General features: G+C 44.6%; 1 protein-coding gene across 1 annotated transcript; it reads left to right on the top strand.

Annotated features, from left to right (window-relative positions):
• Positions 1-22625: 22625 nt before the first annotated feature.
• On the top strand, positions 22626-26500 carry LOC127043343 (uncharacterized; the record flags this gene model as incomplete). The annotated part of the gene is given in 4 exon segments (XM_050937363.1): positions 22626-22797; positions 24336-25650; positions 25921-26474; positions 26476-26500. Coding segments are annotated over 3 exon segments (1881 nt in total), but the record flags the coding sequence as incomplete, so codon positions are not given.
• Positions 26501-27405: the final 905 nt, after the last annotated feature.

The raw sequence follows: 27405 nt of genomic DNA, 5'->3' as shown, positions 1-27405 counted from the left end.
TTCCACCTTGTCCCTTTTCCTCCCCCCCCCCCCCCGCACATCGGTAAATTTAGAGGCAAATCCCAACAAGCCTTTATAGACCCCAGGGGCCAGCCATGCCCAGGGGCTGCTCCCCAGACCAGGTTCCCCCCTCCCTACCCCTTGAACTCCCCTGGAGGGTGCACAGCCCCTGCCCTTCGAGCCCTCCCCACCCCACCCAAGTGGCCCCCGCCCCGAGTCCACTCACTGGCTTTGCCGTGCTTGGGCTGCTGCAGCAGCTCGGCAGGGAGGAGCCGCCTTCCGGAGACATTGGAGAGCCAGAGCATCCCGCTTGTGGCAGTAGTGAGCCCCAGCCATGGAGGAGCTGGTGTGGTGCAGGAGGGCAGCAGCCCTGCAAAGGCAACGGTGCCGCTAGTGGGGAACAGCTGCGCCCCCACCCCTCCTGCCCAGGCTGTGGCCTGGCGCCCCCCAGGGACTCCCCTTACCATGCCCATGCCAGTCACGCTGGCACCATGTGGAGGCAAAACTCCACGTGCAGTGCTGAGGCAGCAGGAGGGAGGGAGCTGCGGGAGGTGCAGCAGCTAACTCTCCCAGGAGCTGCAGAATCTGAGAGTGGTGAGGAGGGAGCCAGGGGGCATACCTGCCCGGGCTGCAGCCCACTCCTCTGGGGGGGCTTCTGCAGCAGATCCATGCAGGCGGCAGCCCCCGTGGCACCGCCCCATCTCCCCCCTCACTCCCCAAAGGTGGCACACGTGCCGTAGGCAGGGCCGGCTCCAGACCACAGCGCGGCAAGCGCGTGCTTGGGGCGGCATGCCGCGGGGGGCGCTCTGCCAGTTGCTGGGAGGGTGGCAGGTGGCTCTGGTGGAGCTGCCGCAGGCGTGGCTGCAGACGGTCCGCTGGTCCCGCGGCTCCGGTGGACCTCCCACAGACACGCCTGCGGTAGCTCCACCGGAGCCGTGGGACCAGCTTACCGTCTGCAGCCACGCCTGGACTGGCGAGCGGCAGACGCCCCCCGGGGCGTGCCACCGTGCTTGGGATGGCAAAATTGCTAGAGCCAGCCCTGGCCGTAGGTTGCCGACCCCTGCTGTAAAGTAATGTGAAAAAAAAACAAATACACATGAATATTCAAGATACAAGTACAAATAGTAGACCTCATGCATAATCCTGTTCATTACTAGAGAGCAAATTCTGTTCCCAATGCCAAGTGAGAATAACTGGTCTGGGTGTTGCAGATTTCCCGGCAGGATCAAGGGAGGAGTCCTCTTGCTCAGGGTTTAGAAAGACAGCAGAGTTGCTCTGTAACCACTCCTCTGGCCTTAAAGTAGGACCCTCGTGGTCCATTTCATGTGGATAAGTAGTTTATAGATTCGCACAACAGCAGATCCACAGACTTTCCTCCAAAATAAACTTTTATGGACAAGCAGGGAGACTGTAGAGAGAAGCTTGGTGGCATGGAGGAAGTGCAGACCCTGAAATCTTCTACCAAATCTAGACAACTGACCTGCCGTGTTGACTGTGCGCACAGAAAAAAGAGCAGGATTTATCCTGATGGGATTTTGCATCAAAGTCTGAATACCAACTGAAGGATACAGGGCATATATTTTCTAAAGAAGACTCAGACAGGCATGGGACTGTCAGAACTAAAGAAAAATATTTGTGAAGAATGTGCTTCATCTTGTACCTTTGTGCATTTCAGTCATTTTACAATCCTAGGTTTTTCTACATCAGTCTTTACTAGAGATGTATTACCCAGACCTCTGTGACTTACCTGATTTATAAATTATAACATTGCTTGTGAGACAGTGTATATGAGAGAGAGGAGTACCTCAGGTGGCCTATCACTTCTTATTGTACATTGAATTATTTATTGTGATGTCTGATCTGTGGTGTCCTTGTACTATATTACTTTACTCTCTTTATCATTTAATGTCAGGGCACGTTACTAGATTTTTTTTTGGCAAGGATCAGGCATTTTGAGGCAATGAGTTAAAGTTCATGAGTGATAATTACCTTAAGTTGTTTTTCATAACTTTGTTAGGATTTCTGTAGCCACTCAGAATAACTCATCCGATGAAGTGGGTATTCACCCACGAAAGCTCATGCTCCAATACGTCTGTTAGTCTATAAGATGCCACAGGACTCTTTGCTGCTTTTACAGATCCAGACTAACATGGCTACCCCTCTGATAGTCAAATGATAGAGTAATGTTTGCATTAAAAAACATTTGACTTTTTATCCTAGAATTCCTTTTGAATGTTCAGTGGTACAGGGGTTTGAGTTATCCAATGTTGTTGCTTTGTAGCACTTGTCAAACAACATCTTTGAAAACATCCTAGTACAAATAAAGAGTTAAAAGATGTGATGTGACTTATACTACCCCGGTGCAGGGGAATAAAAAAAGAGTAAGAACACTCCCTACAGCCCTAATTGAGCATACCTGGACCTTAGGTACACATGCATGTGAGTAAATGGGGGCATGCACCTGTTTATTCCCCCCTGAAGAAGGGGGCTGGGGATTGGAGAGAGCCTCCTTTTGCCTCCACTCAGCAGCCAGAGAAGGTGAGCCAATGCAGGTTAGTAGGTAGTGATTTGCTGTTGATAAAGGCCAGCAGAAAATGACTGCCTCCTTGGAGCTAAGAGGAAGCAGATGTGAAACTGTGAGTCGGAGATGTGTATCTGTAGTCCTAGGTCTTCTCTTGGGGCAGTGCAGCTTGTGCAGCACCTCTTGCTCAGGCCTGGGCCCAAATAAAAAATCTAGCAGAAAATATAAGCACTTGATCATGCAATGCTTCCTCATGTGAGTTGCCTCATTGGAGTTTATTTCCCAGTGCAGGGATTCTCACGTGAGCATGGGGTGCACAGTCTGGCTTGATTGGAACAACTGACCAACCCTTTGTTCTGGAACAGCCATTAGAACAAGTAGCAGCTATCAGCCAATATAAGTTTGTCAGTGAATGTAGCTCTAGAAAAAGAAAGAAAGAAAACAATTGTTTTCCTGAACCTTTAGCTGGGACTCTGAGTCTAATTACAGTTGTCAATAGCAGTTTCCTTACTTTAAAAATTTACATTTTCAAGGAAAATACCCCCACAACTTTTTGTTCTGATAATTTGTTGCTGTGCGTCTGTACACCTCATACTTGCAATGCAATAAATAGGCTATATTGCTGATCATATCATAATTACTGTACTGAAAGGAGACCAAAGTTGAACTGATGTATGCCACAGGTTTTTTTATGCTCTGGAGCCATCAAGACAATGACACGTCATCTGAATCTTTTGATACTGGACATTTGATTTTATCTCTTTGTACAAAGTAATATTTCAAAGGCTATTACAAAACATAACGATTGTTAGCTGGTTGTTAGTAGTCAGATGGAAAATGCAGCTGTGTTGTTTGCTTCTTTGCCCATCTCACAAAATTGATGCGGAGAGTTCTGTGCAAGCCTACAAATGCTACTGTACTGCATCACTACAGTATTCTAAATGAATACTCTTGGGAGATTAGAATTTGGGCCTTAGTTAAAAGAATAGCTTTTATAACCGGTTAGAAAATTGAATTGGCACAGTAGATGACTAGTAAGTCTCTTGCTTGAAATAAGCTCTGTGCTTTATTGGTGAGTGAAGCTAGGTAAGACAACATATAACCCAAAAGCTCTATTATAAAATTTGTGCACTCACCTGAATTTTCTGTTTTATCATTTATCAGTCCCAAATGAGTTGGCTGGTCTATATTATAGAAGTTCTAAATAAGTATACAATCTGAGGGGCACTTTTAAGTGTATTCTAGTAATAAATTATTGACTCTTCAAACTATAATTTCTTTGAGAGTTCCAAAATTAAACTGTCAAAGAACCAAATTCTGCCACCTTTACTCCATTGAGTAAAAGTATGAGTAACCAACTGCACTGAAATGAAGGTGGCTACGTGTGGAGCATGTTGCTACTCCAGGTAACATAGGATAGTAGACTATGGTCCTAAATAATGACACACTTTAAAATAATAGTTCAGTTCCACATTTTAAATTTAATCTTCATTATTTACTTAGATTGGGACAGGGCAATTTTTTTATGTGTTTGTACGGCACCTAGCACAATGGGGCACCAATTCATGACTGGAGTTCCTAGGTGCTACCTCAATACAAATAAACCATTATCATCATTATAATGTTGATGAATTATCAGTGACAAATTTTGGAAATTCCTAGAAGCAGGAGATCATGCAAAGGCCTAGAAGTTGCAGACCAAGGTAAAGATTTATCATAGCATACGTGTATATATCTATATAAATATCCTTGTGGAACTGATCATGGTAAAGAATGATATTTCGCAGAACTTTGATGTTACTAACATAGGCCACAATCCTGCCTTCGGATCCACACAGGTGCAGGGAACCTCACTAACCTAGTGAGGAGGGCTTTATACTAGGTTCGCCAGAGGATGGAGACCTAAGCCCTGAGGTAAGTGAGGAAGTGGGATACCAGGAAGAAACACAAGGAGGAGGGTGCAACAGGATAGGCCTCCCACAAGAAGTGAAAACTTGGACAGATGACTAGGGAGGAATATAAAAATATTGCTCGGGCATGCACGGGTGTAATCAGGAAGGCCAGAACACAACTGCAGTTGCAACTAGCAAGGGATGTGAAGGGTAACAAGAAAAGTTTTTACAGGTATGTTAGCAACAAGAAAAAGATCAGGGAAAATGTTGGACCCTTTATGAATGGGGGAGGCAATCTAGTGACAGATGACGTGGAAAAAGGAGAAGTACTCAATGCTTTTTTTGCTTCAGTCTTCACAGACAAGGTCAGCTCCCACGCTGCTGTCCTGGGCAACGCAGTATGTGGAGGAGTTGAGCACCCCTTGGTGGTGAAAGAACAGGTTAAGGACTATTTAGAAAAGCTGGACGTGCACAAGTCCATGGGGCCAGATGCAATGCATCTGAGGGTACTGAAGGAGTTGACTGACGTGATTACAAAGCCATTGGCCATTATCTTTTAAAACTTGTAGTGATCGAGGGAGGTCTCAAACGATTGGAAAAAGGGAAATGTAGTGCCCATCTTTTAAAAAGGGAAGAAGGAGAATCTGGGGAACTACAGACCAGTCAGCCTCACCTCAGTCCCCAGAAAAATCATGGAGCAGATCCTCAAGGAATCCATTTTGAAGCACTTTGTGGAGAGGAAGGTGATCAGGAACAATCAATATGGATTCCTCAAGGACAAGTCATGCCTGACTAACCTGATTGCCTTCTATGATGTGATAACTGGCTCTGTAAATATGGGGAAAGTGATGGATGTGATATACCTTGACTTTAGCAAAGCTTTTGATCAGGTCTCCCACAGTATTCTTGCCAGCAAGTTAAAGAAGTATGGGCTGAATGAATGGACTATAAGGTGGATAAAAAGCTGGCTAGATTGTCGGGTTCAAGGGATAGTGATCAATGGCTTGATGTCTAGTTGGCAGTTGGTATCAAGTGGAGTGCCCCAGGGGTCGGTCCTGGGGCCAGTTTTGTTCAACATCTTCATTAATGATCTGTATGATAGGATGGATTGCGCTTTCAGCAAGTTGACGGATGACACTAAGCTGGGGGGAGAGGTAGATATGCTGGGGGGTAGGAATAGAGTCCAAAGTGACTTAGACAAATTGGAGGATTGGGCCAAATGAAATCTGATGAGATTCAACAAGGACAAGTGCAGAGTCCTGAAGTGTCCTGCACTTGTGATGGAAAAATCCCATGCACTGCTACAGTCTGGGGACAGACTGGCTAAGCAGCAGTTCTTCAGAAAAGGCCCTGGGGATTACAGTGGACGAGAAGCTGAGAGAACTGGAGTTATTCAGTTTGCAGAAGAGAAGAGTGAAGGGAGATTTGATAGCAGCCTTCAATTACTGTAATATGTCCCATAATACACAGCTGTGGTTGAACCATCCTGGGTCTGCTATCAACAGTCTATAATGTATCAGGGTTACCATGAAATGTCACTCTAATAATGACACTTGCTCACTTAGTTCATTTGATCATATTAGGCTTATTTTATTTTCTATTGCTCTATATGGAATTCAGTATAGAAGCTGATGCTTTCTGTGTGTATTGTGTCTCTGCAGCCATTCTCCCTGTCCTGCCTGCACTCTGATACCATAACTCCATTAGAGCTCTCCTGTTAGGGCTTCCCCAAACTGCTCCTGCCCCACGACTTTGTGCAGAAGGATGACAGAAGGAATCTTGCAGTGGGGCCCAGGGAAGTTAGGGTCAGAGCCACATAGTTGGCTGACCCCTTATCTCCACATAGGTGGGGAAGATCCATATTAAGAGACCTTCTGTGCCTTTACTACCATCAAATTCATGAGTAACTCTGTAATATATGGTGGGAATTGAGGGCTTTTACCACTGTGTAGGATCAGACTTCTAGTGCTATGATGCCTTAGTTTCTTCATGTGTAAAATGGAGATGTTATTATCTGCCCACCTCTGCAAGTTGTGTCCCCTACATCATTTAGGACTAGACTAACTTTAGCATCTGCCCTGTTCGGTCAGTTTCTTCCCTCACCTATCTTTGGTTCCAGGAAGAATAAGTCACTTCACTCCTTACTCTGCCCTGGGTATCCTGCTGGCAACTGGGGGAAGGGCACAGCCACCAGGGCCACCCAGAGGATTCAGGGGGCCTGGGGCAAAGCAATTTTGGGGGCCCTTTCCATAAAAAAAATTGCAATACTATACAATACTATATTCTCTGCAGGGGCCATCGCAAATTGCCCCACTTGCTCCCCCCCGACGGGCGGCCCTGGGAAAAATAAACCTTCTGCATCTCAGCACAAACCCAGTTTTGAGAAAACTTCTTTACAAGGTATCATTGGTTCTCAGCATCAGCTAGTGCTAAAAAGCACTAAAGCTCATTAAAAGGGTTGGATAAATATTTTCCGTCAAAACTTTTTCTGGATTGAAAACTAGGGGTTTTTAAAAAGCAGAAAAAAATCATGGACAATGTCTGCTTTCCTTAAAAAATTGTTGTGGTTTTTTTAATTGAAAAGCTGAAATTAGTCTGCCAAAACCTGAATATGGTTCGGGGTTTCAGAGGTATGTGGCCAAATATTTGCTGCTTGCTGTGTTTGATTGTTTAAAGAAACAATAAAAAAAATCTGCTTAAAAACAATCCAAAACTTTTGAACCACCTCAGCTTGTGACCAAACACCTGAGCCCATCCAGGCAGAGATTTTTCCAGGTTTCTGATACTCTGCTGGCTTCCTTGACTCATATCTGTCTCCATAACTTTGGGTTCATTTAGGTTAAAACATAAGAACAGCCATACTGGGTCAAACCAAAGGTCCATCCAGCCCAGTATCCTGTCTACCGACAACGGACAATGCCAAGTTCCCCAGAGAGAGTAAACCTAACAGGTAACGATCCAGTGATCTCTCTCCTGCCATGCATCTCCACCCTCTGACAAACAGAGGCTACAGACACCATTCCTTACCTATCCTGGCTAATAGCCATTAATGGACTTAACCTCCATGCATTTATCTGTTTCCTAGAGACTAGCTCCATGGGGTCCCTCACAAACTGGAGACTGTGGGTTTGTCTTTAGTATAGCTTATGTACATACTCCATTAACTGAGCATTTGAGCTTGTTCCGGAATCTAGGGTGAGCCTATGTTGTGAAAACTGACATGCTCAAAATAGCACATGCATGTGAATGGACACAGGGTGCTAAAATTAAATTAACGCAAAGATTCTCAAACTGGGAGTCAGGACCCCTCAGGGGGTCATGAAGTTATTACTGGGGGTCACGAGCTGTCAGCCTCCACCTCAACCCCTGCTTTGCCTCCAGCATTTGTAATAGTGTTAAATATATAAAAAAGTGTGTTTAATTTATAAGGGGGGGCTGCACTTAGAGGTTTGCTATGTGAAAGGGGTCACCAGTATAAAAGTTTGGGAACTACTGAATTAACCCCTCTGGAGTCTCTGGGAATGTAGGGGAGGGTGGGGTCTCCCTTGGTAGGGTTGGGAAGGAGGTGGGTAGTGTAAGATATTGCTCTTCTAATATGATTCCTCCCCAAGTGGCTAATTTTAAATGGCTACTCTCCCCTGACATGAATCTCCCTATGGCACTGAAATTAAATATAGACTGTAATTTGGCATTTGAGAAGTGAAAGGGATGGTAGCCCTAATGGAAAAGCTAACAGCTTGGCTCTTCTGCAAGCCTCAAACTGCTGAAACAGCTTTATGGTAGGGAAGGCTGTGCCTCCCAAACAGCCTGGCCTTGTCCCCTATCTGACCCCCACCCACTTCCTGCCCCCCAACTGCCCGCCCCCCTCAGAATCCCCCCCATCCTGCTCTTTGTCCCCTCACCGTCCCCCAGAGACCCCCCCAACCACCACCCCGGGACCTGTCCCCTGACTGCCCCGACCCCTATCCATCCCCCTGCTGAGTCCTGACAGACACCCGGAATGCCCACAATCCAACCCCCTCATTCCTCGTCCTCCGACCGCCCCCCCCAACCTCTGCCCCTTCCCTGTCCCCGGGACTTCCTGCCCCTTATCCAACCCCCTCTGGATTGGATTGCCCCACTTGCCTCCCCCCCTTTGAGCAGCCCTGACAGCCACTGCTCCTTTCACTCTCTGTGCCTGTCTATCGCCTTCCCCATTCAATCTGGGGGAAGTATCAGCCCCTGTTCTCCTCCCTCTGCTGGCTTTGCAGTCCATACAAGGTTGGACAAGGGAGTTTACTACCCTTTGCAGCTGAGGAAGAGCAGTGACAGTTCAGTCCATAGAGATTATAAAATATTTGGAGACTGGTGAATGAAATGAGACCCACGTGTAAAATTATTATGTATTATTAGATGAATAATAGTCAACTATTTTTTTTAAATTAACAATTTTTTATTTTAAAAAATGTTAAAACACAGATAAAATCCACTTAAGGTGTCGCTGATCAATAGTAGTGCAGACAGCAAGTGCTCACTGCGATAAATTTTCCAGCTGCTACATCTTTCACTTGGGAAAATGTAAATGAAGTCATTGTAATAGAATGCTGTCACAGCATTCAGGTTTCTTGAAAATTAAGATCTTCAGTTCAGTTTCACTTTGACATTTCCCATTAACAGTGGTGATTTAGCAGCAGAGACCCATTAATTTGTCAGTGTTCTATTCCATTCATATTAAAATCTTAATCAGGAAAATGTAGGGCTAGAAAGGACCTCAGGAGGTCATCTAGTTCAGCCCACCAGTGCTGAGGCAGGACTAACTATACCAAGAGCATCCCTGGCAGGTGTTTGTTTAACTTGTTCTTAAAAGCCTCCAATGAGGGTAATTCCACCACCTGCCTTGGTAACCCGTCCCAGTGCTTTACTATCCTTATAGCTCTTGAAAAGATCCAAATAATATTTGAAATGCTTGTTAACAATGGCAACTAGTAGGCATCCTCAGTACCATTATCTATTTTAGGTTTGATTTGTTTAATTCAGATTAAGAAGATTCACTTAGTCATGCCACTTGAACCAATCCTGCTCACACTGACCCTGCACCATTAAAGTCACTGAGAGCTTTAATGGACACAAGATCAAGTCCATTGAAAGCAATGGGATTTATGCCATTGACTTCAATGGGAGCGAAATTGGGCTGCTTATCTTTTAACGACTTGTTTGTAGTTTTTCCAGTGTATTTTTGTCTTGAGCCATATAGGCTGAGATCTTATGATGGACATCATATAAGAATGCAGATAAGGCATTAAGTAATTCCCTTTACTTGGTTGTCCTTTCCCTGTCTGTATTTAATCAACCCTTAATGCTTGAGGAGAAAAGTAAAAATCTCCCAAAATATGCCTTGTTAACTAATCAGTTATGCATATTTGGGAGAGATTACTTCCTGTTCTCTGTAGGTCTTCATCCACGTAGCTTGCCGAACTACAAACATTAATATGGGTCATAAAATTATTCAGCTCTAAACTGATTATAAACTAGGCAGGAGAAAAGCTGCACACATAGTGCCTGTCTAAACTGCTTTAATTAAACTTGTCTCATAAGTATTCAGGCAGTAAATTAATTTGAAAACTTATGAACGTATCTGTCCATTCAATTAATTTTTTGCTGCGTTCATTTAAAGATTTCAATCTTTATTTGTTATGGGGCTTTCTTTTACTTCATTTAATGCTGTGTTATGCACTGTCAGCTCCTTTTTTACATAATTGCCTGTACATCTACATTTTATCCACATCCTTTTGGCTTTATATTTTCAATAGGCTTCCTCTTTTTTATTTAATCCCTTTCAGAATCTCCGTCTTTGGCACAGGCTTTACTTCATTCCAATTTTGTATTGCTATTGTGCACCGTCCTTTCCTGTCACCCACCTGCACCCATCTTCCACAGCCTTCCTCTCTCTAATTTTAGGCAGTGCACTACAAGTGCCACATTCTGCCAGGCCCTGCTGATCAGTGTCTTTCTTCTTGTCAGTTTTGCTTTCATTTTTGTCCTAGTCCCAAATCGACTGCAGCAGCATTTGTCATCACCGTTTTGTTACTTCTTTTCTCCTTTTAATCTGTGTCTTCTCTTACACACTCCATATTGTTTCAAGACAGCTATGCTTTGGTCAGTGGAAAGGCTCAGGGTTGAATGGTACTTGTGTGTATGAGCTGGTCGATGAGGAGGAAAGAGTCTGGGAGACATTAGCTTCATCTTGACCTTTTAAAACTCATTTCTTGCTCCCAAAATGTGAGATCAGAAAAGTTTTCCATTAAAACGTTACCATTCAGGGGTGATTTGCTGTTTGTTTTCTTGAAAGTCTCCTTGTTTCAGGTCATTGATCATTCAACAGTCATTTCAGGTCATAATTTTTTATTTTAAATGGTGGTTCTTTTCACATCTGTGATGGAGCTTCATTTATTTTTCACACAAGCTGTCAGATGGGAGTAGGATGTTTTCAGTTTATAAGGTTTGTTTTAGATAAGAATCAACTAAGGGTCATCTAAAGCCCACTGAAGTCAAACCACTGATTTCACTGAGCTTTGGCTCAGGATCTAATATAACAGAGAGCTAATGTACTATTTACCTTCATTTACAAGGCAGTTAGCAACTGCTGCCATTTCGGGCTTATCTATACTGCCGCACAGGGTCGATCTAAGATATGCTACTTCAGTTCCATGAATAGCATAGCTGAAGTCGATGTACTTAGATCTACTTACCACAGTGTCTTCACTGCAGTAAGTCGAGAGCTGGCGCTTTCTGGTCGACTGCGCTTACGCTTCTCATTCTGGTGGAGTACCGGAGTCGACGGGAGAGGGCTCACAGTCTATACTAGATGCGCTAAATCGACCCCCGCTGGATCAATTGCTGCCCACCAATCTGGCGGTAGTGTAGACAAGCCCTTAGGACCCACTCCAGCCCAGCACTTAAGCACGTGCTTAATTGTAGGCATGTGTGTAGGCTACAAAATTAGTATGTGCTTAAATTCTTTGCTAGGCCAGGGCCTTGCTAGTCACAGATTTACCACATTTTACAAAAATATTTATTTCATTTATATTTATTTCAGTTTAATTTAATAGCCACTTTGCTGAGGAGCCAAGGCCTATATTCACATGGGGGATTTAAGTGCCTAGATGCCCTTTTAAGCACCTAAGTCCAATATTTAGGGCACTGCTGACAGTCCCAAAAGCCCTGTTCAGCTGCTACCCAACCCTGTCAGTGCCTAAATTCCATTAAAAAGTCCCCCAGATGCCTATATTTCTGCTGTACCCCTTGGAGAAAGGGGCTGTGACAGGTTTTATCTCATCCAGGAGGCCTGCAACCAAAAGCCCCAAAGAATATGAAAGTGTTAGCCTAAGCTGACAGAGGGGTATCCTTGTTCTGCAAACTGACATGAATCCTTAACCAATGGGCTAACCCAGCTCAAAGGGATATAAGAGTTGGAACTTACCGGGGTCTCCATGTGGAAGATGGTTGACACTGGGTAAGCCTAACTTGTTTAGACCTTTTAATTGGTTTTGATATGTTTTCTCTATAAGGCTTTTGTCCTCAGACAAAGGTACTTTGCTTTGTGAAAGCTAGTTGGTCACTGAGATTCGGTGTCAGAGCTGTTGAGAGAGCAAACTGCAGGTGCAGGACTAGGTTCAACCCTTCTGGATAAATCACGGTAAACTGAGGGGAACTGCAGCCTAAATCTCTGGTCAGGAGGTAATGGGATATAGTTCCTTGACTATAGCAAGTTGACAGCTGGAGGCCTGAGATCTAAGTGGGGCATCTCTTGAGCAGACCACAGAAGGGGTTAGAGATGCAGTTACTCTGAAACTGTGGCTATGTACTTCACTAAAAATATATGGAATGCACTATAAAACTACCGTGACTGCAAGGAAATCATAATGCCAGAAGATTTCCTCAGGCCTTCCTTGGAACATCTGCCAAGATAGACAGAGCTGAGCTACAGCCAGTCTTTAGCAATGGAACTTGGATTATTCTGGCACAATATCTGTTGTCACTAATGGGAACACTAAGGAGTTCATTATTTAAAGAAATGACTGCTGAATTCTATAAAGCATCTAATATGAAGTACTAGAGACTGGGATAACTCAAGCATAGATAAGATTACACTAAGTACAGAAACTAAAAGGAACAGTATATTCAGATGGAGACGTTATAAATTAGTTTTCTAATGGGATACATGCATCAGTCAACAAGGGTACAGCCATATTACACTTGAAATTATTTAGTGAGCTCTGTCTTAGCCATTGTAAACTTTCTCCTGTCATATTTTGAGGGTGGGGTGAGTCTTTTTCCTATTTTTTAATTGAAAAGCAAAACTGGGGGGGATCCTTTCTAAAACATAACATTTTAAAAGAAGACCATACTGAGTAAGTATTCCAAACGTCAACTACTTCTTTACTTTATAAAGGCAAATGAATGCTCTGTTTGTTATTGCAAAATGCAGTTGGAAAGGGTTAAGAACTTACTTTATTCCCTTGAAAATATTAGGATTTATTTATACAATGCTGTGTCCCAGAATAAGATAAAAGTACATTCACTGCGTTCTTAAGAAAAAGCAAGGCCAAATAATGACATAAATCAAACCTTATTGATTTATTAAGTCTGTTTTCCCATGTATGGCTCTGCACATAGCAAAGGGCAGGTGAGAGTTTAAATGAAAACTTAGTGCTGGAGCTTACTGAGAAACCAAATACCTTAAATGGATGCAAAAACAGTACACCTCTGTTCCTTCATTTGTCTCTTGAAAGCATAAATTCTACAGTTTGGCACTACAAAATAACAGTTCTAAGCAAGAAAGACATAGCAAGAGTTAGTAAAGCTGTATTATAAAAGAGCATATACACAAATATCAAGAAAAACCTACTGGTTCAGTGTTTTGTTGCTGTGACTGGCTGGCAAGGTAGCTTCATATCAGCAAAACCAGAATAAATGCCAGTTTGCCAAATGTTAAGATTTATTAAAGAAGTGCTTTCCTGTAACTGAGACAGATTCAGAAAGACTCCAGCTGGCATACTTTGAGGCATATTTGAAGCAATGCTCATGGAGCTTAATGCTTCCAATAAAATATTTGTATTTACAAGGCATATTTAGCCATACCAGGAACACAATCTTGATTCATTCCCAGATCAGGTCCATCTTATGCACTGAATGAGGCAGGGGTCCTGTGGAAAAAGATCTCATGTAATCATGTAACTAAAGACTGTGTCATAATGCATACACACAAGGAACCCAAGATGGCACAGAACAGACAGTCTGAATTCTGGCATTTTCTAGTTTTTGAGTGCTCGGCTTTGCAATCTTAATATATCACCATTGCTAAATATATATATATATATATATATATATACACACACACACACATGTAACTGAAGATAGAAGAGTCTGACCTTTGATATATGTTGACACTCGAAAGATTTGATAAATATTTTAGGCAGTGTGTTATTTAGTAATCTGAACAGCATATTAAAACCAGTTGTTCCTGGATTAATAATGAAACGGACTTTATCTGAGCTTGTGGAGTCCAGGTGGGTGCTGGGCAGTACAAATCATACATTTCTGAGGGAAAGTCTGGGACTGAGAGTTGTGCTGCTGGTGCCCTGCAGCGTAATTCATGAGTGACTGGCTATAGCCCTCATACAATATAGCTGGGGGTGATTTACATGCTGGAAGCTGTGTGAGAGCAGACCAGGAGTGATGGTTCTCACAGCCAAGCAAGGTAATAGGCACCCCAGCTTGGAAAATTAAAGGGACACAGCTGTCCAGTCCAGATTGTATCCTGGGTAATGTCACAACAGGTTAACAGCACTTAGTTCTTGGAGGTTGACCCTAACCATCATACATTGCTAAGAAACGCTATACATTTTGAGCACTCAATCTGTATTTCATCTTGCTTTCTGTTCAGTGGGTCTAATTCTGCCCTTTTTCTTCTTCTAAGTCCATTTTGTCAATTTCAATTGCTTTCCTTGTTTAGAACTATTCCCTATCATCTTGGAATCTTGCCTCCAGTTGGCACCTTTCATTAAATTGATGTGTGTGTTTATATTATAGGCAGGTCTGGTAGCACCATCTATTATTTAGGTTTACTGACACTTCCCATTATAAGACCCTGTTTTCAATTGTTTATAACTTTGCCAGACTTTAACTGTTTGGGCTGAAATATTCTATACCAGGTGGCTGCCTCAAACTGTTGTTAGAAAGCTTTAGCCAAAATGGTTCAGCTGTTTCTGAGAAGAAAGGGGGAAATATCTCATATTGCAAAATAATGTAAAGGGTAAAAAATCTGTATTTTGTTTTCTTAAAAAGAGGGCCAATCTTAAAAAAAAATTAGTGCCCCCATGCTTTGGAGAAGGGACTTGAAATTTGTCAGAAAGGTGTCTTTTTTGTTAGGGATATGACTTTTGCTGTTCCTATGAAAAACCACATAAATTTGGTCAAATTATAAGCTTTAGAAAAAAATCTCAATTTGCACATACTCAATAGATACTTCTTACAGTTTAGCAGCTAAAAATCGCCAAATCTCCAGCCTTTCCTGGACATGCTTCATCTTGGCACAGCTACCTACATGCTGACCAGACTGCATATTTGCAATTATCATAAAGCAACATAGGAGATGTGAGGGGATGGCACATGCTATGTGTAACTGGATGGGTGCCTATGTCATCCCACTGAGCAACAGAGTATGCTTGTAGCCCAGAGGTGGAATTTGGCACTAGTCCTGAGAACAGGGAACCTCTCTCTCCTGTGCTCTCAATGACCACCTCCACCCTTATTAACTCTCAGGAAGCCTGAAGGAGAAAGCTGCCAAACTTGAATGCAGATGGGACAACAGCTGGACTGGGAAGGAGGGAAGGGAGTACAGCAGATTGAGACAAGGAATCTGGTGAGAATGGAACTAGAAAGAGGAGGGGAGGAAAAAAAATCTGACGGATTTGGGGGAGTAGGACTGGGAGCAGGCTTATTTACACACAAATACTTGCTTATTTGTTGTATAAAATGATTATAATGGGCTTATTTTCAAATTTCTCAGCACCTGGTAGCTGCCATAGTTCTCACACGAGCTGCTAGGAGCTGACCACTTCCAAAAAATCTGGCTCTAGTATTGCATTTTCCTATCTTCAGACATAACAGTCATAGAGTGATGTCCACGGATTGCAAAACAAATGGAAAACACTAAATACATGTGCAGTATATAAATAGACTTACTGGTAATTATTTTGAGTTCCTAATCTTTTTTACTCGGTTTCCACTGGCTTGCACATACTTGGAACATACTTGGAACAACAACATGGCTGGAGTAACATTTGAGCTTTAAAATAACACTTACAAATGCATTAATCATTGTATAAACCTAGAAATTGTTTTACTCCCACTTACACAGTTATCATCTTTAACCTTTCTTCCCCAACCCCTTTTTTTATTTAGAGCCTCTTCTCTGCCGTGGTGCATCACACAACCTCATCGCTAATAGCCTTTCTTAAAACACACATTTTCTGCAAAGCTCCTAAGGCAATACTCCACCAAAGAACTGTATTAAAAACAAATCTGGAAAAATGTTTTAAAAACAACTCTGTAAAAGTTGCAAAATCCTCTCATTCTTTCCCTTTAAATTGTAATATTAATTTAGGCTGAAGTTACCCAGTGCATGTTACAGTTCAAATTCTGTAATATGGATAAACCAGATAATGACTGTGAAGGACCAGACTTGGTTTATGTAACACTACTGGAAAAGTCTCAGTAATCCTATTATTATATATTTTTTTGCAAATAAGCTTGTGTGCCCTTGTTATTTTGGGTAAGACCAGCCTCAGTTCATCTAATTTACACAGGAATTGTCAGTCTGCACTTGAAATGCTAGATTAGCTCTTATTTCATTGTACCTTTACCTGACACTTTCAGTCTCTAACAGTCTCTGCAATACAGAGAATTACCTGAATAACTTCCTGACTCAAAGCAGCGACTGTATGTAGAATACTGTGTCAGATTAGTAGCTGACATCAATTCCTTGTCACTTTCTCCAATATACCAGTCTGCAATAGAATAATCATAGCATTAAATAGTAATGCCAGCTGCATTCAGTAGCACTGAGGGTTTTTTAGATGTGGAGAAATTGGAGAGGGTCCAGAGAAGAGCAACAAGAATGATTAAAGGTCTTGAGAACATGACCTATGAAGGAAGGCTGAAGGAATTGGGTTTGTTTAGTTTGGAAAAGAGAAGACTGAGAGGGGACATGATAGCAGTTTTCAGGTATCTAAAAGGGTGTCATCAGGAGGAGGGAGAAAACTTGTTCACCTTAGCCACCAATGATAGAACAAGAAGCAATGGGCTTAAACTGCAGCAAGGGAGATTTAGGTTGGACATTAGGAAAAAGTTCCTAACTGTCAGGGTAGTTAAACACTGGAATAAATTGCCTAGGGAAGTTGTGGAATCTCCATCTCTGGAGATATTTAAGAGTATGTTAGATAAATGTCTATTAGGGATGGTCTAGACAGTATTTGGTACTGCCATGAGGGCAGGGGACTGGACTTGATGACCTCTCGAGGTCCCTTCCAGTCCTAGAGTCTATGAGTGGCGGGTACTGAAGACGGGGAAGGCTGAGCATCCCCAAACAGCTTTGCATGGCCCCACCCATGCTCCACCCCCATGGCCCTTCCTGCTTCCTGGTGCTGTGCTGTGTGGGGCTCTTTCCCCACGGCCAGCACCCCAGGCTGGGGCTAATACAGTGGTGCAAGTGGAATCCATTTCTCACCGAAATGGAAGGAAGTATGGGGGGGAACATGACCTCCTCATGTGAGCTTCCACGTGACTCCTCCTTGCCCTGCCCAGAGCCCAGGGCCCCCTCGCTCTCTCCGTCCCCTTCCCATGATCCACCCCCCTTATCTGGGGAGGAGGGCTCTGTCCTCCTCCTGCTGTGCTGGAGACTTCGGAACCACAGTGGTGAAAGGAGCATGACGTTGGGCTGCTGGGAAACCCCATGCCTGCAGCTCCTCTGGTGTGGCAGTATCGCCCCAGCCCTTCCACGCAGGGTCTTCTCCAGCTGTACAGAAGCCAGCCAGGACTGGGTGGGTCAGGGGGAGCAGTACAGGGGCAGTACACTACACCGGAGGAGCTGCCGGCAGGGGCCACCTGGTGGCCCCATGTTCTGCTCCTTTCCCCACTGTGGTTCCCAGGAGAGCCCTGTGATTCAGGGAGGCAGCAGGGGCAGCACCTGCAGAGCTGCTTGGCAGCCTCTGCATCTAGAAACCAGAGGGACATGCCAGTCACTTCCAGGAGCCACCTGGGGTAAGTGCCATCCAGCTGGAACCTGCACCGCTCACCCCCACCTGCACCCCAACCCTCTGCACCATCCCTGAGCCTTCTCCCACACCTAAGCTTCCTCCCAGACCCCACTCCCCATCCTCTAATCCATTTACTACTCTCAGAAGTCTTCTGGTTTACTAGTTGCAAGAACTCCCTTTGGTGGGGCAGCATGATGAAGTGGGACTGTTCTTAATGTTTCCTCTGAATACTCTGTGGGTGCCTCAGTTTCTCCTATGCATTTCTTAAGTCTCTAGGTGGTGGGATAAAGGCCAGTGTGCATAAATCACCAACACTCTGTCTCCTGGCAACAAATGGCTGGGACCCTTACCCCCTGCAAGGGGATAGCTAAAGGTGAACAAAGAGATCAGGTGACCTCCTGGCCCAGGAAAGAGACAAAGACCAGAAAGGAGGGGCTGGAGGGGATTTCAGTTTGGAGCTGGCTGGGGATGGGAAGTGAGTGCAGACAGAGTTATCTGGCTCGCTGGGCCCCAGAATGGACCCGGCTGAGGGGTCCCATTCTCTGTATCTACAAGCTCTGTTTTAGGCCTGGTTCCTGTCATCTAATAAACCTCTGTTTTACTGGCTGGCTAAGAGTCATGTCTGACTGTGAAGTGGGGGTGCATGCAGGATCCTCTGGCTTCCCCAGGACCCCGCCTGGGCAGACTCGCTGTGGGAAGCGCATGGAGGGGCAAAGGATGCCGAATGCTCCAAGATCTGGCCCAGGAAGGTGAAGCCGAATGAGCTTCTTGACCTGAAGACAGTCTGCTCCAAGGGAGAGGAGGCTCCCCAGAGTCCTGACTGGTTTTGTGGGGAGCAGTTCCAGAGCATCTCCCGGGGACTCTGTGACAGGCAGGCTCCCCAGAGAGCCCTTCTCCCAACCACTAGGCTCGGGAGACAGGCCCCTTCTCTCCTGCTCAGCCCTTTTGGACTATCCTGGGCTGCTCTCCATAACCACCCCCTTAGTGGCCTTGCACTACTGAAACCCATCCCAATGCTTCTTTCTGTCCTCCCTCCTTCCTCAACTCCTTCTCTCCCTCCTCCCCCTTGAATGAAAGTCTTGCAGGAAGGAATTAGACCTTTCCTACAAATCCTCTGGGTCTCTGTGTTGGAGCTGCAGAGTAGTCACAGAACATTCTAACTCAACAGCCATCTTTCTCTTCTCAGCCAAATCCACAGCTGTCACTCTGAAGGAGTCAGAGGCCTGCCCTACCTGTCAGAGACTCTACAAGGGGAAATAAGGCAGTTCAGGTTCACCTGGGAGTAGTTAAATCTATATTATGCCAAGGTGTTTCCCTGCCTAATTAACTGCCTCCCTGTTATTCAGTGAGTTAAGGACCTTGTTAGAGTGGGATTGTAGAGAAAAGATCCTGCCAGTGGACTGCTGAAAAGCTGCCTGATGAACCAATGCTCCAAAGGAGAAATTATACTTGGTGACAGCTACAGACTTTTCAGTCAAATTTGCTTTGCCATAAAAAAAAAAAAATAGAAAAGAAAGAGAGAGAAGTTGAGCAAGAGGCCAAGGAAGCCTACAGAGGTAAGAAGTAGCTCAGAGAGCAGCAAGGGACTGAGAAGAACTAGCTCTGGTCCTTCCAAACAAGGTCTGTGAGCTGGATCCAGTGGAATAGGTGGTTCTGGATTCTCCTACTGCTCTTTCCCCCGCCCCCAGAGCAAGAAAGGAAGCCTAGGTGTCAAAAATAAAGGAAGGCAAGTGCCAGAGAGCAGCCTGAAGGCCATTAGATATTTGAGTTTCATATTTTCTGGATTTTTCAGTTAATCCCTGGAAGGGGAATGGACTGAGCAGAGCACTGGCTGGAGGGGTAGCTCACATAATTCTACAGACTGTTGTAGCACCAGCACAATTAAAGGGGGTGCTAGACTGAGAAACTCCTGCAACCCCACACCCAAGCAGTAGGAGGCGCTGTGGAGAAACAACAGAAACTCATGATGTTTGGGTTTCTTTTCTTAAAGCCCCAGCTACTGCAGTCTTGAGATTATGTGAGACTTCCTGCTTTCTTTTTTTTAAGGAAAGCTTCTAGCCCTCATGATTTTAGGAAGAAGCTTTAAAAAGTGGGCCCCAGAGGCTCAAAAAGCAGAAAATAAATAAAAAGACTCAAAATCACAATTTTTTCCCTGAAATCTCCTTTTGCGGGCAGCTGACCCGTGGTTTTTGAATTCTTGGCACTAATAACAGCAGATCCCTATCACAGAGTAGAACCCCCACTGTAACTGTGGAGGTGGATTACCAGCAACAGATTAGTCAGTGTGGGGACCACACAGTTTACTGCACAGAGAACAAGATAGATGACTATGCATGTCTTCTGGGTAATCATTCCTTGTGAACCTACAACAGGCAACACAGACCACCTACTGTGATAAAGAATTGGTCCGTCACTACCTGTGTATCTGGAGCCATGCATACCAGCTGCATACCTGAAGGATTTTACCACACACACATTAACTTTAGTGAGCTCTGAAAAGCATGGAAAGACTCATTTTTTTCTACTACTCAACAAGGAACAATAGAATAAAGAAAACAGTATTAATCTTACACATTATTTTCTCTCTCTCTCCCTCCTCCCCCATTTTACTGCAGAACTTCTGCATCCAACCTTCTCCAAACTCCTTCTGTCCTGGCTTCCTGCTGCAGCTTAAAAAAAAAAATCACTATACAGAGTCTGCCACCCTGCCCGTCCGCTCACCATCTCCAAGTCAGCCATATATCTCATCACACCTTCAGCCACCTCTACAATTTCTAGGACTCCTCCCTCCCCGCCCCCCATCTAAAGACACCTATGCTTTTCCACCATGCCACAATAACATGATCCTTGTGGGAGGAAACTGTGGGAGGTTTGGGGGTTTATTTTGATGTTCTTTCCCTTTAGAAACAAGAGTGAATACGTTATTTTTATTTAAAGATGACATAACTGAAACACAATGAAATCCAGAGCATCCTGTTCACCACAGCCTGAAGTTCACGCTGCTCTCTCTGCAGTCAAGAGCCCATCTCCTGGAATGGAGGATAATGTTCAGTCTCTATAACCTTTATGTATCAACAACCGCCTCCACGCACCATTTGAGAAATGATGGAGAAAGAGAGCCATGTCCTGCTGAAATTAATGTATTTTAGTCCCAAAACTAACTTCAGCTGCAAGTCTGAAATACCCACCCTCCTCCAGCATTGGTAGGAACATAACACCTAATAATGTTTCAAAAGCAAATTAAAAAGCGATGCCAATATAGTTGGATGGAAAGGCCATTTAGAATCTAATGAAGTTCACAAAAATCCTTTCCCCACTGCTTTCCCAGCTCTAACTCGTCAGATGCAAACATGTAGTGGTAATGGCGTTTGCCAATGGCTCTTTAACTGTGTGCTGTTCCTCGTACAGTACATCGTTGAATGTCTTGCTTGCATGCATATAATATAACACAAAATAGCAAAGAATGTTGACTCTTTGGGCTCAGTGACCACCGAGGGTGGTAAAGGCTGTATTACTCCCTCTATTGTCAGAGACTGAGAGAAGGGGAGGTGGAAAGAGCAGTCATTGCTGGGCTGCTACTTCTCCTTCCTGTACCGGTGAGAAGCAAGTGGGTGATGTGATGGTTCTTGGGGTACCCAGGATGGAAGTCACCTTGTTACTCCCTGCCTCCAGCTTGAGGAAATCTTGCGCATGGTGTCTGGGTGTCAGCTTCCTAACACCACCAGCCTTGCAGCCACTCAAGCACTCTCCTTCTTGGCTATGCCAGCCCTGACTTTGCCTTGCTGGTTAACAAGACGGGCACCCCAGCCTCCAAGTCCCTTTGAACTTTTTTTCCCTGATCTGTCCAATCCCCAGTGCTCGCTATGCAAGGAAATCCCATCTCCTCTGCTCCCAAAGGAACACTATAGGTTTGCCATAAATCACCACTTCTGTAAAATCACACAGCACTTGTGATCAAATAAAAGCTTTATTTAAGGAAGTTTAGAGATTCTGCTCAAGACTAGTGGTTACAATTCAAAACAAAATAAAATGTGAACCTGGGTCTACACTTATTATTATGTAACTTTCCTATCTAATAAAATCACTTTCCCTTCCAATGTTCAGTCTGCTGCAGAGCTGGCTCGCTGGCTTCACAGAAACCAGGGATCAAGTTTTCAATATCTCCACTCCCAAAGCGTCTCTTCAGTGAAAAATTGAAAACCATTTCCTCCCCTGTATTATACCGAAACAGACTCTTGTTTCCAGGGCTGGTGCAACCATTTAGGTGAACTAGGCGGTTGCCTAGGGCGCCGAGATTTGGGGGCACCAAAAAGCACCCCCAATTTTTTTTTAACGGTTGAGCAGCCGCTGCTGCTGGGACAGAGAGGGAGTCTGAGCTGCCGGCGGCAGCCGGCAGCCCAGGGTGTCCCCTGGGTCAGGACGCCGCCGTGGCAGCCAGCAGTCCAGCTGGCAGCCCAGGGGCGGGGGTCCCCCCTGGCCAGGGAAACCCCAGGCTGCCGGCTGCCGTGGAGGCGCACTGACCCTGGGTCAGGGCGCTGCCGCAGCAGCCCGCAGTCCAGGCGGTCCCCTGGGTGAGGGCGCTGCCGCAGCAGCCGGCAGCCCAGGGGCGGGGGTCCCCTGGCCCAGGGAAACCCAGGCTGCCGGCTGCTGCGGAGGCACACTGACCCTGGGTCAGGGTGCCACCGTGGCAGCCGGCAGTCCAGGGGGTCCCCTGGATCAGGGGGCGCAGCCGCGACTGCCCAGTTCGGGCTGCACACTGACCCAGGGGAATCCCTGGGCTGCAGGCAGAGGCTCAGAATCCCTCTCCCTCCCAGAGCAGGGGCTCCATCCTATGCAATTTTTCTCATTGCCGGCGGGGACACCGGCGACTGGGCAGAGCTGCACAGCTCTGCTTAGCCTTAGGGCATGTGGTAGGAGCCCTGCGATGGCGCGACACAAGGGCTTCTGGGGGAAAGTGGCGGCAGTTGCCCCCTGGCTCAGCCTCCACATCAGCCCCAGCGAGGGACACCGAGAAGAAAAGAGCCTCAGCGGCGGTCTAGTGGAGTGGAGGAAGAAACAGGACCCTGACGCTCATGTGCTGGGCAAGGTAAGCAAGTGCTTCCCCATAGCTCGGCCTCAGGCACCTGTGCTCCTGCCCCCTTGGTCCTTGGCTAGTCCCTGCTCCCTTTGTGTGTTGCCGACTGGAGAGAACAGCAGCCTGCAGAGCTGAGCTGCCGCAGTGCACCCAGGCACCCCCCTCGACCCCATTTCCCCCACAGCCCTGACCCCCAGCTCCGAGGCCAGCCCCTCTGAGCTGGACACCACCCTGACCCCATCTCCCCACATCCCTGAGCCCAGCCCCTGTGAGCTGGGCACCCCTGAACCCAGAGCCCAGCTCCCCACCCAGCCCTGGGCAACAGCAGCACCACCTCCAGGCAGCGACAGCCCATAGGTACCAACCATCACAATCACCCATCATCTGACCATTACAGCTTTTAATGTTTTTAAATAATGTATTTAGTGTATTTTCAAATTATTACAAGTTAATTTTTGAATGTATTTCACTAGTTATTTTTTACATTTCCTAATACATGTTACTATAGTATTGCAAATGTTTTATGGAAGGGGCCCCCAATTTTGCTTTGCCCAAGGCCCCCTGAATCCTCTGGGCAGCCCTGTCTGAGTTTTAAGCCCTGCTGCTGTGTTTTGCCTGCAACAGGCAGGCCTAAGCCTGTGAGTGACCCCCATAGCAGCTGCCTGAAGAAGTGCTTGGGGGAATCATGCACAAGGAGCGTGATATTTATTTGAGTTCTCTCCTCATGGAGGCTGCACTCCACTTGGTGCAGGACAGCAGTCTCAGCAGGACTCTAGGCCTAGCACCTTGCCTCAGTTTGTAGACTTGTACTGCACCCATCACCGGGCTCAGTCTGGCATTGTTACCCCTCACCGGTGCCCAAGAAGCAGTCAAAAAAGTTGGATGGACTGGTTAGGATAGTTGTGCTGTTGCTTGGCCAGTGTAGAGACCACTGAATGCATAATATTCCTCTATGATGTTCTGTCCTGAGCACAATTGGCATGTTATGAGGTAGTGCCTGTGAGGGACAGGTGTCTGTTTATGTCATCCAGCCATCATGTCTTAGGTCTTCTGGGGAGCGGGGAAGCTTTTCCATCCTGCTTTCATTGGATCAAAGTCAAAGATTATTTTCACAGGGAAGTTAGTAGGCATTTAGAGCAGATGAACATATCACCACAGAGAGCACTTGGCAACCATCTGAGTGTGTGTGACCTATTTAGTTAGAAAATGGAATTTTTCATTCAAATTGAGTTTGTACCATTTGATGTTTTTAATCATTTGGAGGTGCATGCCTAGTTAGGCAGAATGGGTTCCGCAGCACTCCCAGTCAGATTTTGATATGAAGGAAGGACATATACGTGACTAAAAAAGGTGTATTTCTGATTACAATCAACATTGCTTAATTTTAAGGAAAGTCATCTTGATCTCTTAAACAATATTTACGTCAAACAGTTGTTGAAATTCAAATAGTCAATTATAGTAAGTGATATGCATTCTCTATCCTTTACTTTTAATAGTGAACAAGCAAAAGGACTGATAGGAATACAATTTCATTTTTTTTTCATTTACAGTTGATGCAGCGTCATGGCAGATAAAAAAAAAAGGTCTGGGGCACAATTTCGTAAGCGGAAGGCTGATAAGCAAAAAGAAGAAAGAAAGCAAGAAGGTTCATTTCTGAAATATCTCCATCCACTGGCCAAAGATGAAGGTAGTTCAATGTCAAAGGATCAAGCAGAGGTGGAGGTGGAGGTGGGAGTTTCACAAGCTGAAGAAGACTTTGAAGAACATAATCTGAATATTGAAGACGAATCAAATGAGACACGCGAGGATCAAAATTTGGAAGACTGTGAAAGTGAAAATGTCACTCGTTTGAATTTGAGCTTTAATGATCCTGCTACTTGGGCCAAATGTGATGATCAAGTCCGACAAATTCTGGTGGAACATGGGCCAGAACAAGTTCAGCAGTTCGATTTCCCCAAAGATAGTAAGCAAAGAAAATTCTCGACAATTCATTACAAATGTAGACTTGTTAATGGAGAAGAAATGCACCGTCAATGGCTGCAGTATTCCACATCAAGTGATTCTGTCTTTTGCTTCTGCTGCAAGTTGTTTGGCAGTAGTACTATTGGCATATCATCTCTTTCTGAAAAAGGCTCAAGGGATTGGAAAAACATGTCTGCAATTCTTTCACAACACAAGAAAAGCAGTGAACATTTGACGAATGTTCAGACATGGAAAGAACTTGAACTGCGATTGAAATACAAGAGAACAATTGATGAAGAACATTTGCGCTTGATTAAGCAAGAAGAAAAGTATTGGCTGCAAATACTAAAACGTCTGACTGCTTTGGTCAGAGTTCTTGGTGTGCAAAACCTGGCCTTTTGGGGAACACATGAAAAACTGCACACTTCTGGTAATGAGAATTTCCTCAAATTTGTCGAATATCTATCTTTGTTTGACCCACTTATGGATGAGCATCTTCGAAGGTTTAAGGACCAGCAGATGCATGTACATTACCTAGGGAAAGACATACAGAATGAGCTTATTCAGCTTCTATCCAATGCCATCAAACAAAAAATCCTAGCATCTGCTCGTGCTGGAAAATACTTTTCAATCATTCTAGATTGTGCACCAGATGCAGGCCACGTTGAACAAATGACCATGATCATTCGGTTTGTGGATAGGCCTACTTCAGAGACTGAGAATGAGACTGAATCAGTATGCATAAAGGAACACTTCTTGGGATTTGTGTCGCTTACGGAGACAACTGAAGCTGGTATGACAGAAACTATTCTTCACCAGTTAGAAGAGATGTCACTGCCTATAGAAAACTTGCGCGGTCAAGGCTACGAAAATGGGAGCAATATGAAAGGGAAAGAAAATGGTGTCCAGTGAAGAATTTTGGATATTAATCCACGAGCCTTTTTCGTTCCTTGCAGTGCACATTCATTGAATTTGGTTGTTAATGATGCTGCAAAGTGTTGCTTGGAGGCAACTGCCTTCTTTGAATTAGTTCAACGTGTGTATGTGTATTTCTTAGCTTCTACATATCGCTGGGAAGTTCTAACACGCCACGTATCTAATCTCACAGTTAAACCATTGAGTGAAACAAGATGGGAAAGTCGAATTGATGCCTTGAAACCTCTTCGCTATCAGCTTGGTGACATCTATGTTGCTCTGGTAAACATCTATGAAGACACTACTCTGAGAGGATCATCTGGCAATACATCACGAGTTGATGCAAAGGCTCTTACAAAAGTCATTTCTAGTTTCAAGTTTCTTGTTTCTCTTGTTTTGTGGTATGATATATTGTTTGAGATCAACATAACTAGCAAACAACCTCAGGCAAAAGAATTTGATATATGTGATGCCATTAATCAACTTGGAGAAACCAAGAAGTTTCTTGTGGGCTGCAGAAGTGACGCAGCCTTTGAGAAAACATTGGTAGATGCAGGTGAACTTGCGGAGGAGTTGGAAGTACTGGCACTTTTTGAACCAGATCCAATCCGTATTAGAAAGAAGAGGAAGCAGTTCACATATGAAGCAGATGACGAACCTATTTATGATCCGAAAGAAAAATTCAAAGTGAACTTTTACTTTGCAGTCATTGACACAGCAATACATTCGGTTGAAGAAAGATTCATATTGATGCAGCAAATTAGTTCAGTGTTTGGCTTCATATATGATGTTTACAGTTTGCAAAATAACACCAAAGCAAATTATGGAACATTGCTTGAATCTGGAGAAAGCTTTGCAACATGGTGAATCCAAAGATATTGATGCCTTTGACCTGTGCAGTGAATTGCAAGCTATTGCAAGACAAGTCCAAAGGAGTTCATCACCGCAAGATGTATTGAACTTCATATGGGAAAATAAGCTGACAGATAGTGTCCCTAACACAGTTATTGCTCTTCGCATCCTCTTGACCCTCCCAGTTTTGGCCAGTTGCGAGCAAAGCTTCTCGAAGCTCAAGTTGATAAAAACATACATGCGAACATCAATGTTGCAACAAAGACTTGTTGGGTTATCTACCTTGTCAATAGAACATGACATTGCTCACAGCATTGACTTGGAGGACACTTGTTTCTAAATTTGCTAAACTTAAAGCGCGGAAACATAAATTCTGAATTATAACATGTTACTCTGTGACCATGTATTGTGTATGATGTATGTGATTTGGGGTGGGGAGGGGCACAAGATGGAAGTTTCGCCTAGGGCGCAAAATATCCTTGCACCGGCCCTGCTTGTTTCTATTCCTAGACACAGCGAAGCCTGGTCTTGTGGTAATGGTCCTTTTTTACCTGAAGATGGCTTTGATTGTTTGCAGTTGCCTCTGCTGTTTTTCCACTGATGGTCTAGCAAAGCTGAACAATTAAGCCTTGAATTGCATCACCAGCTCCACAGGGTGCAGTGACAAATCCCTCCTTCTTGAATGAGCCATCATTGAAACATATTATCCCCTGGTGACTAAGTTTTACTCCAAATCCATAAAACATACTTTCAATATAATTACATTATTCTTTGAATATTATGTGTACACACGTCTTGCCAGGGTTATGAATCTTGACAAGTTAAAAGCTTTCTGTAGATACCTCACATGACACTCTCTATGAATAAATATCCTGTAAGAGGTTTGATGTA

This window comes from Gopherus flavomarginatus, chromosome 1, assembly GCF_025201925.1.
Source record: "Gopherus flavomarginatus isolate rGopFla2 chromosome 1, rGopFla2.mat.asm, whole genome shotgun sequence".
NCBI classification, from domain to species: domain Eukaryota; kingdom Metazoa; phylum Chordata; order Testudines; family Testudinidae; genus Gopherus; species Gopherus flavomarginatus.
The sequence above is the reverse complement of the archived record's forward strand: the minus strand, read 5'-3'. Positions and strand labels throughout refer to the sequence as shown.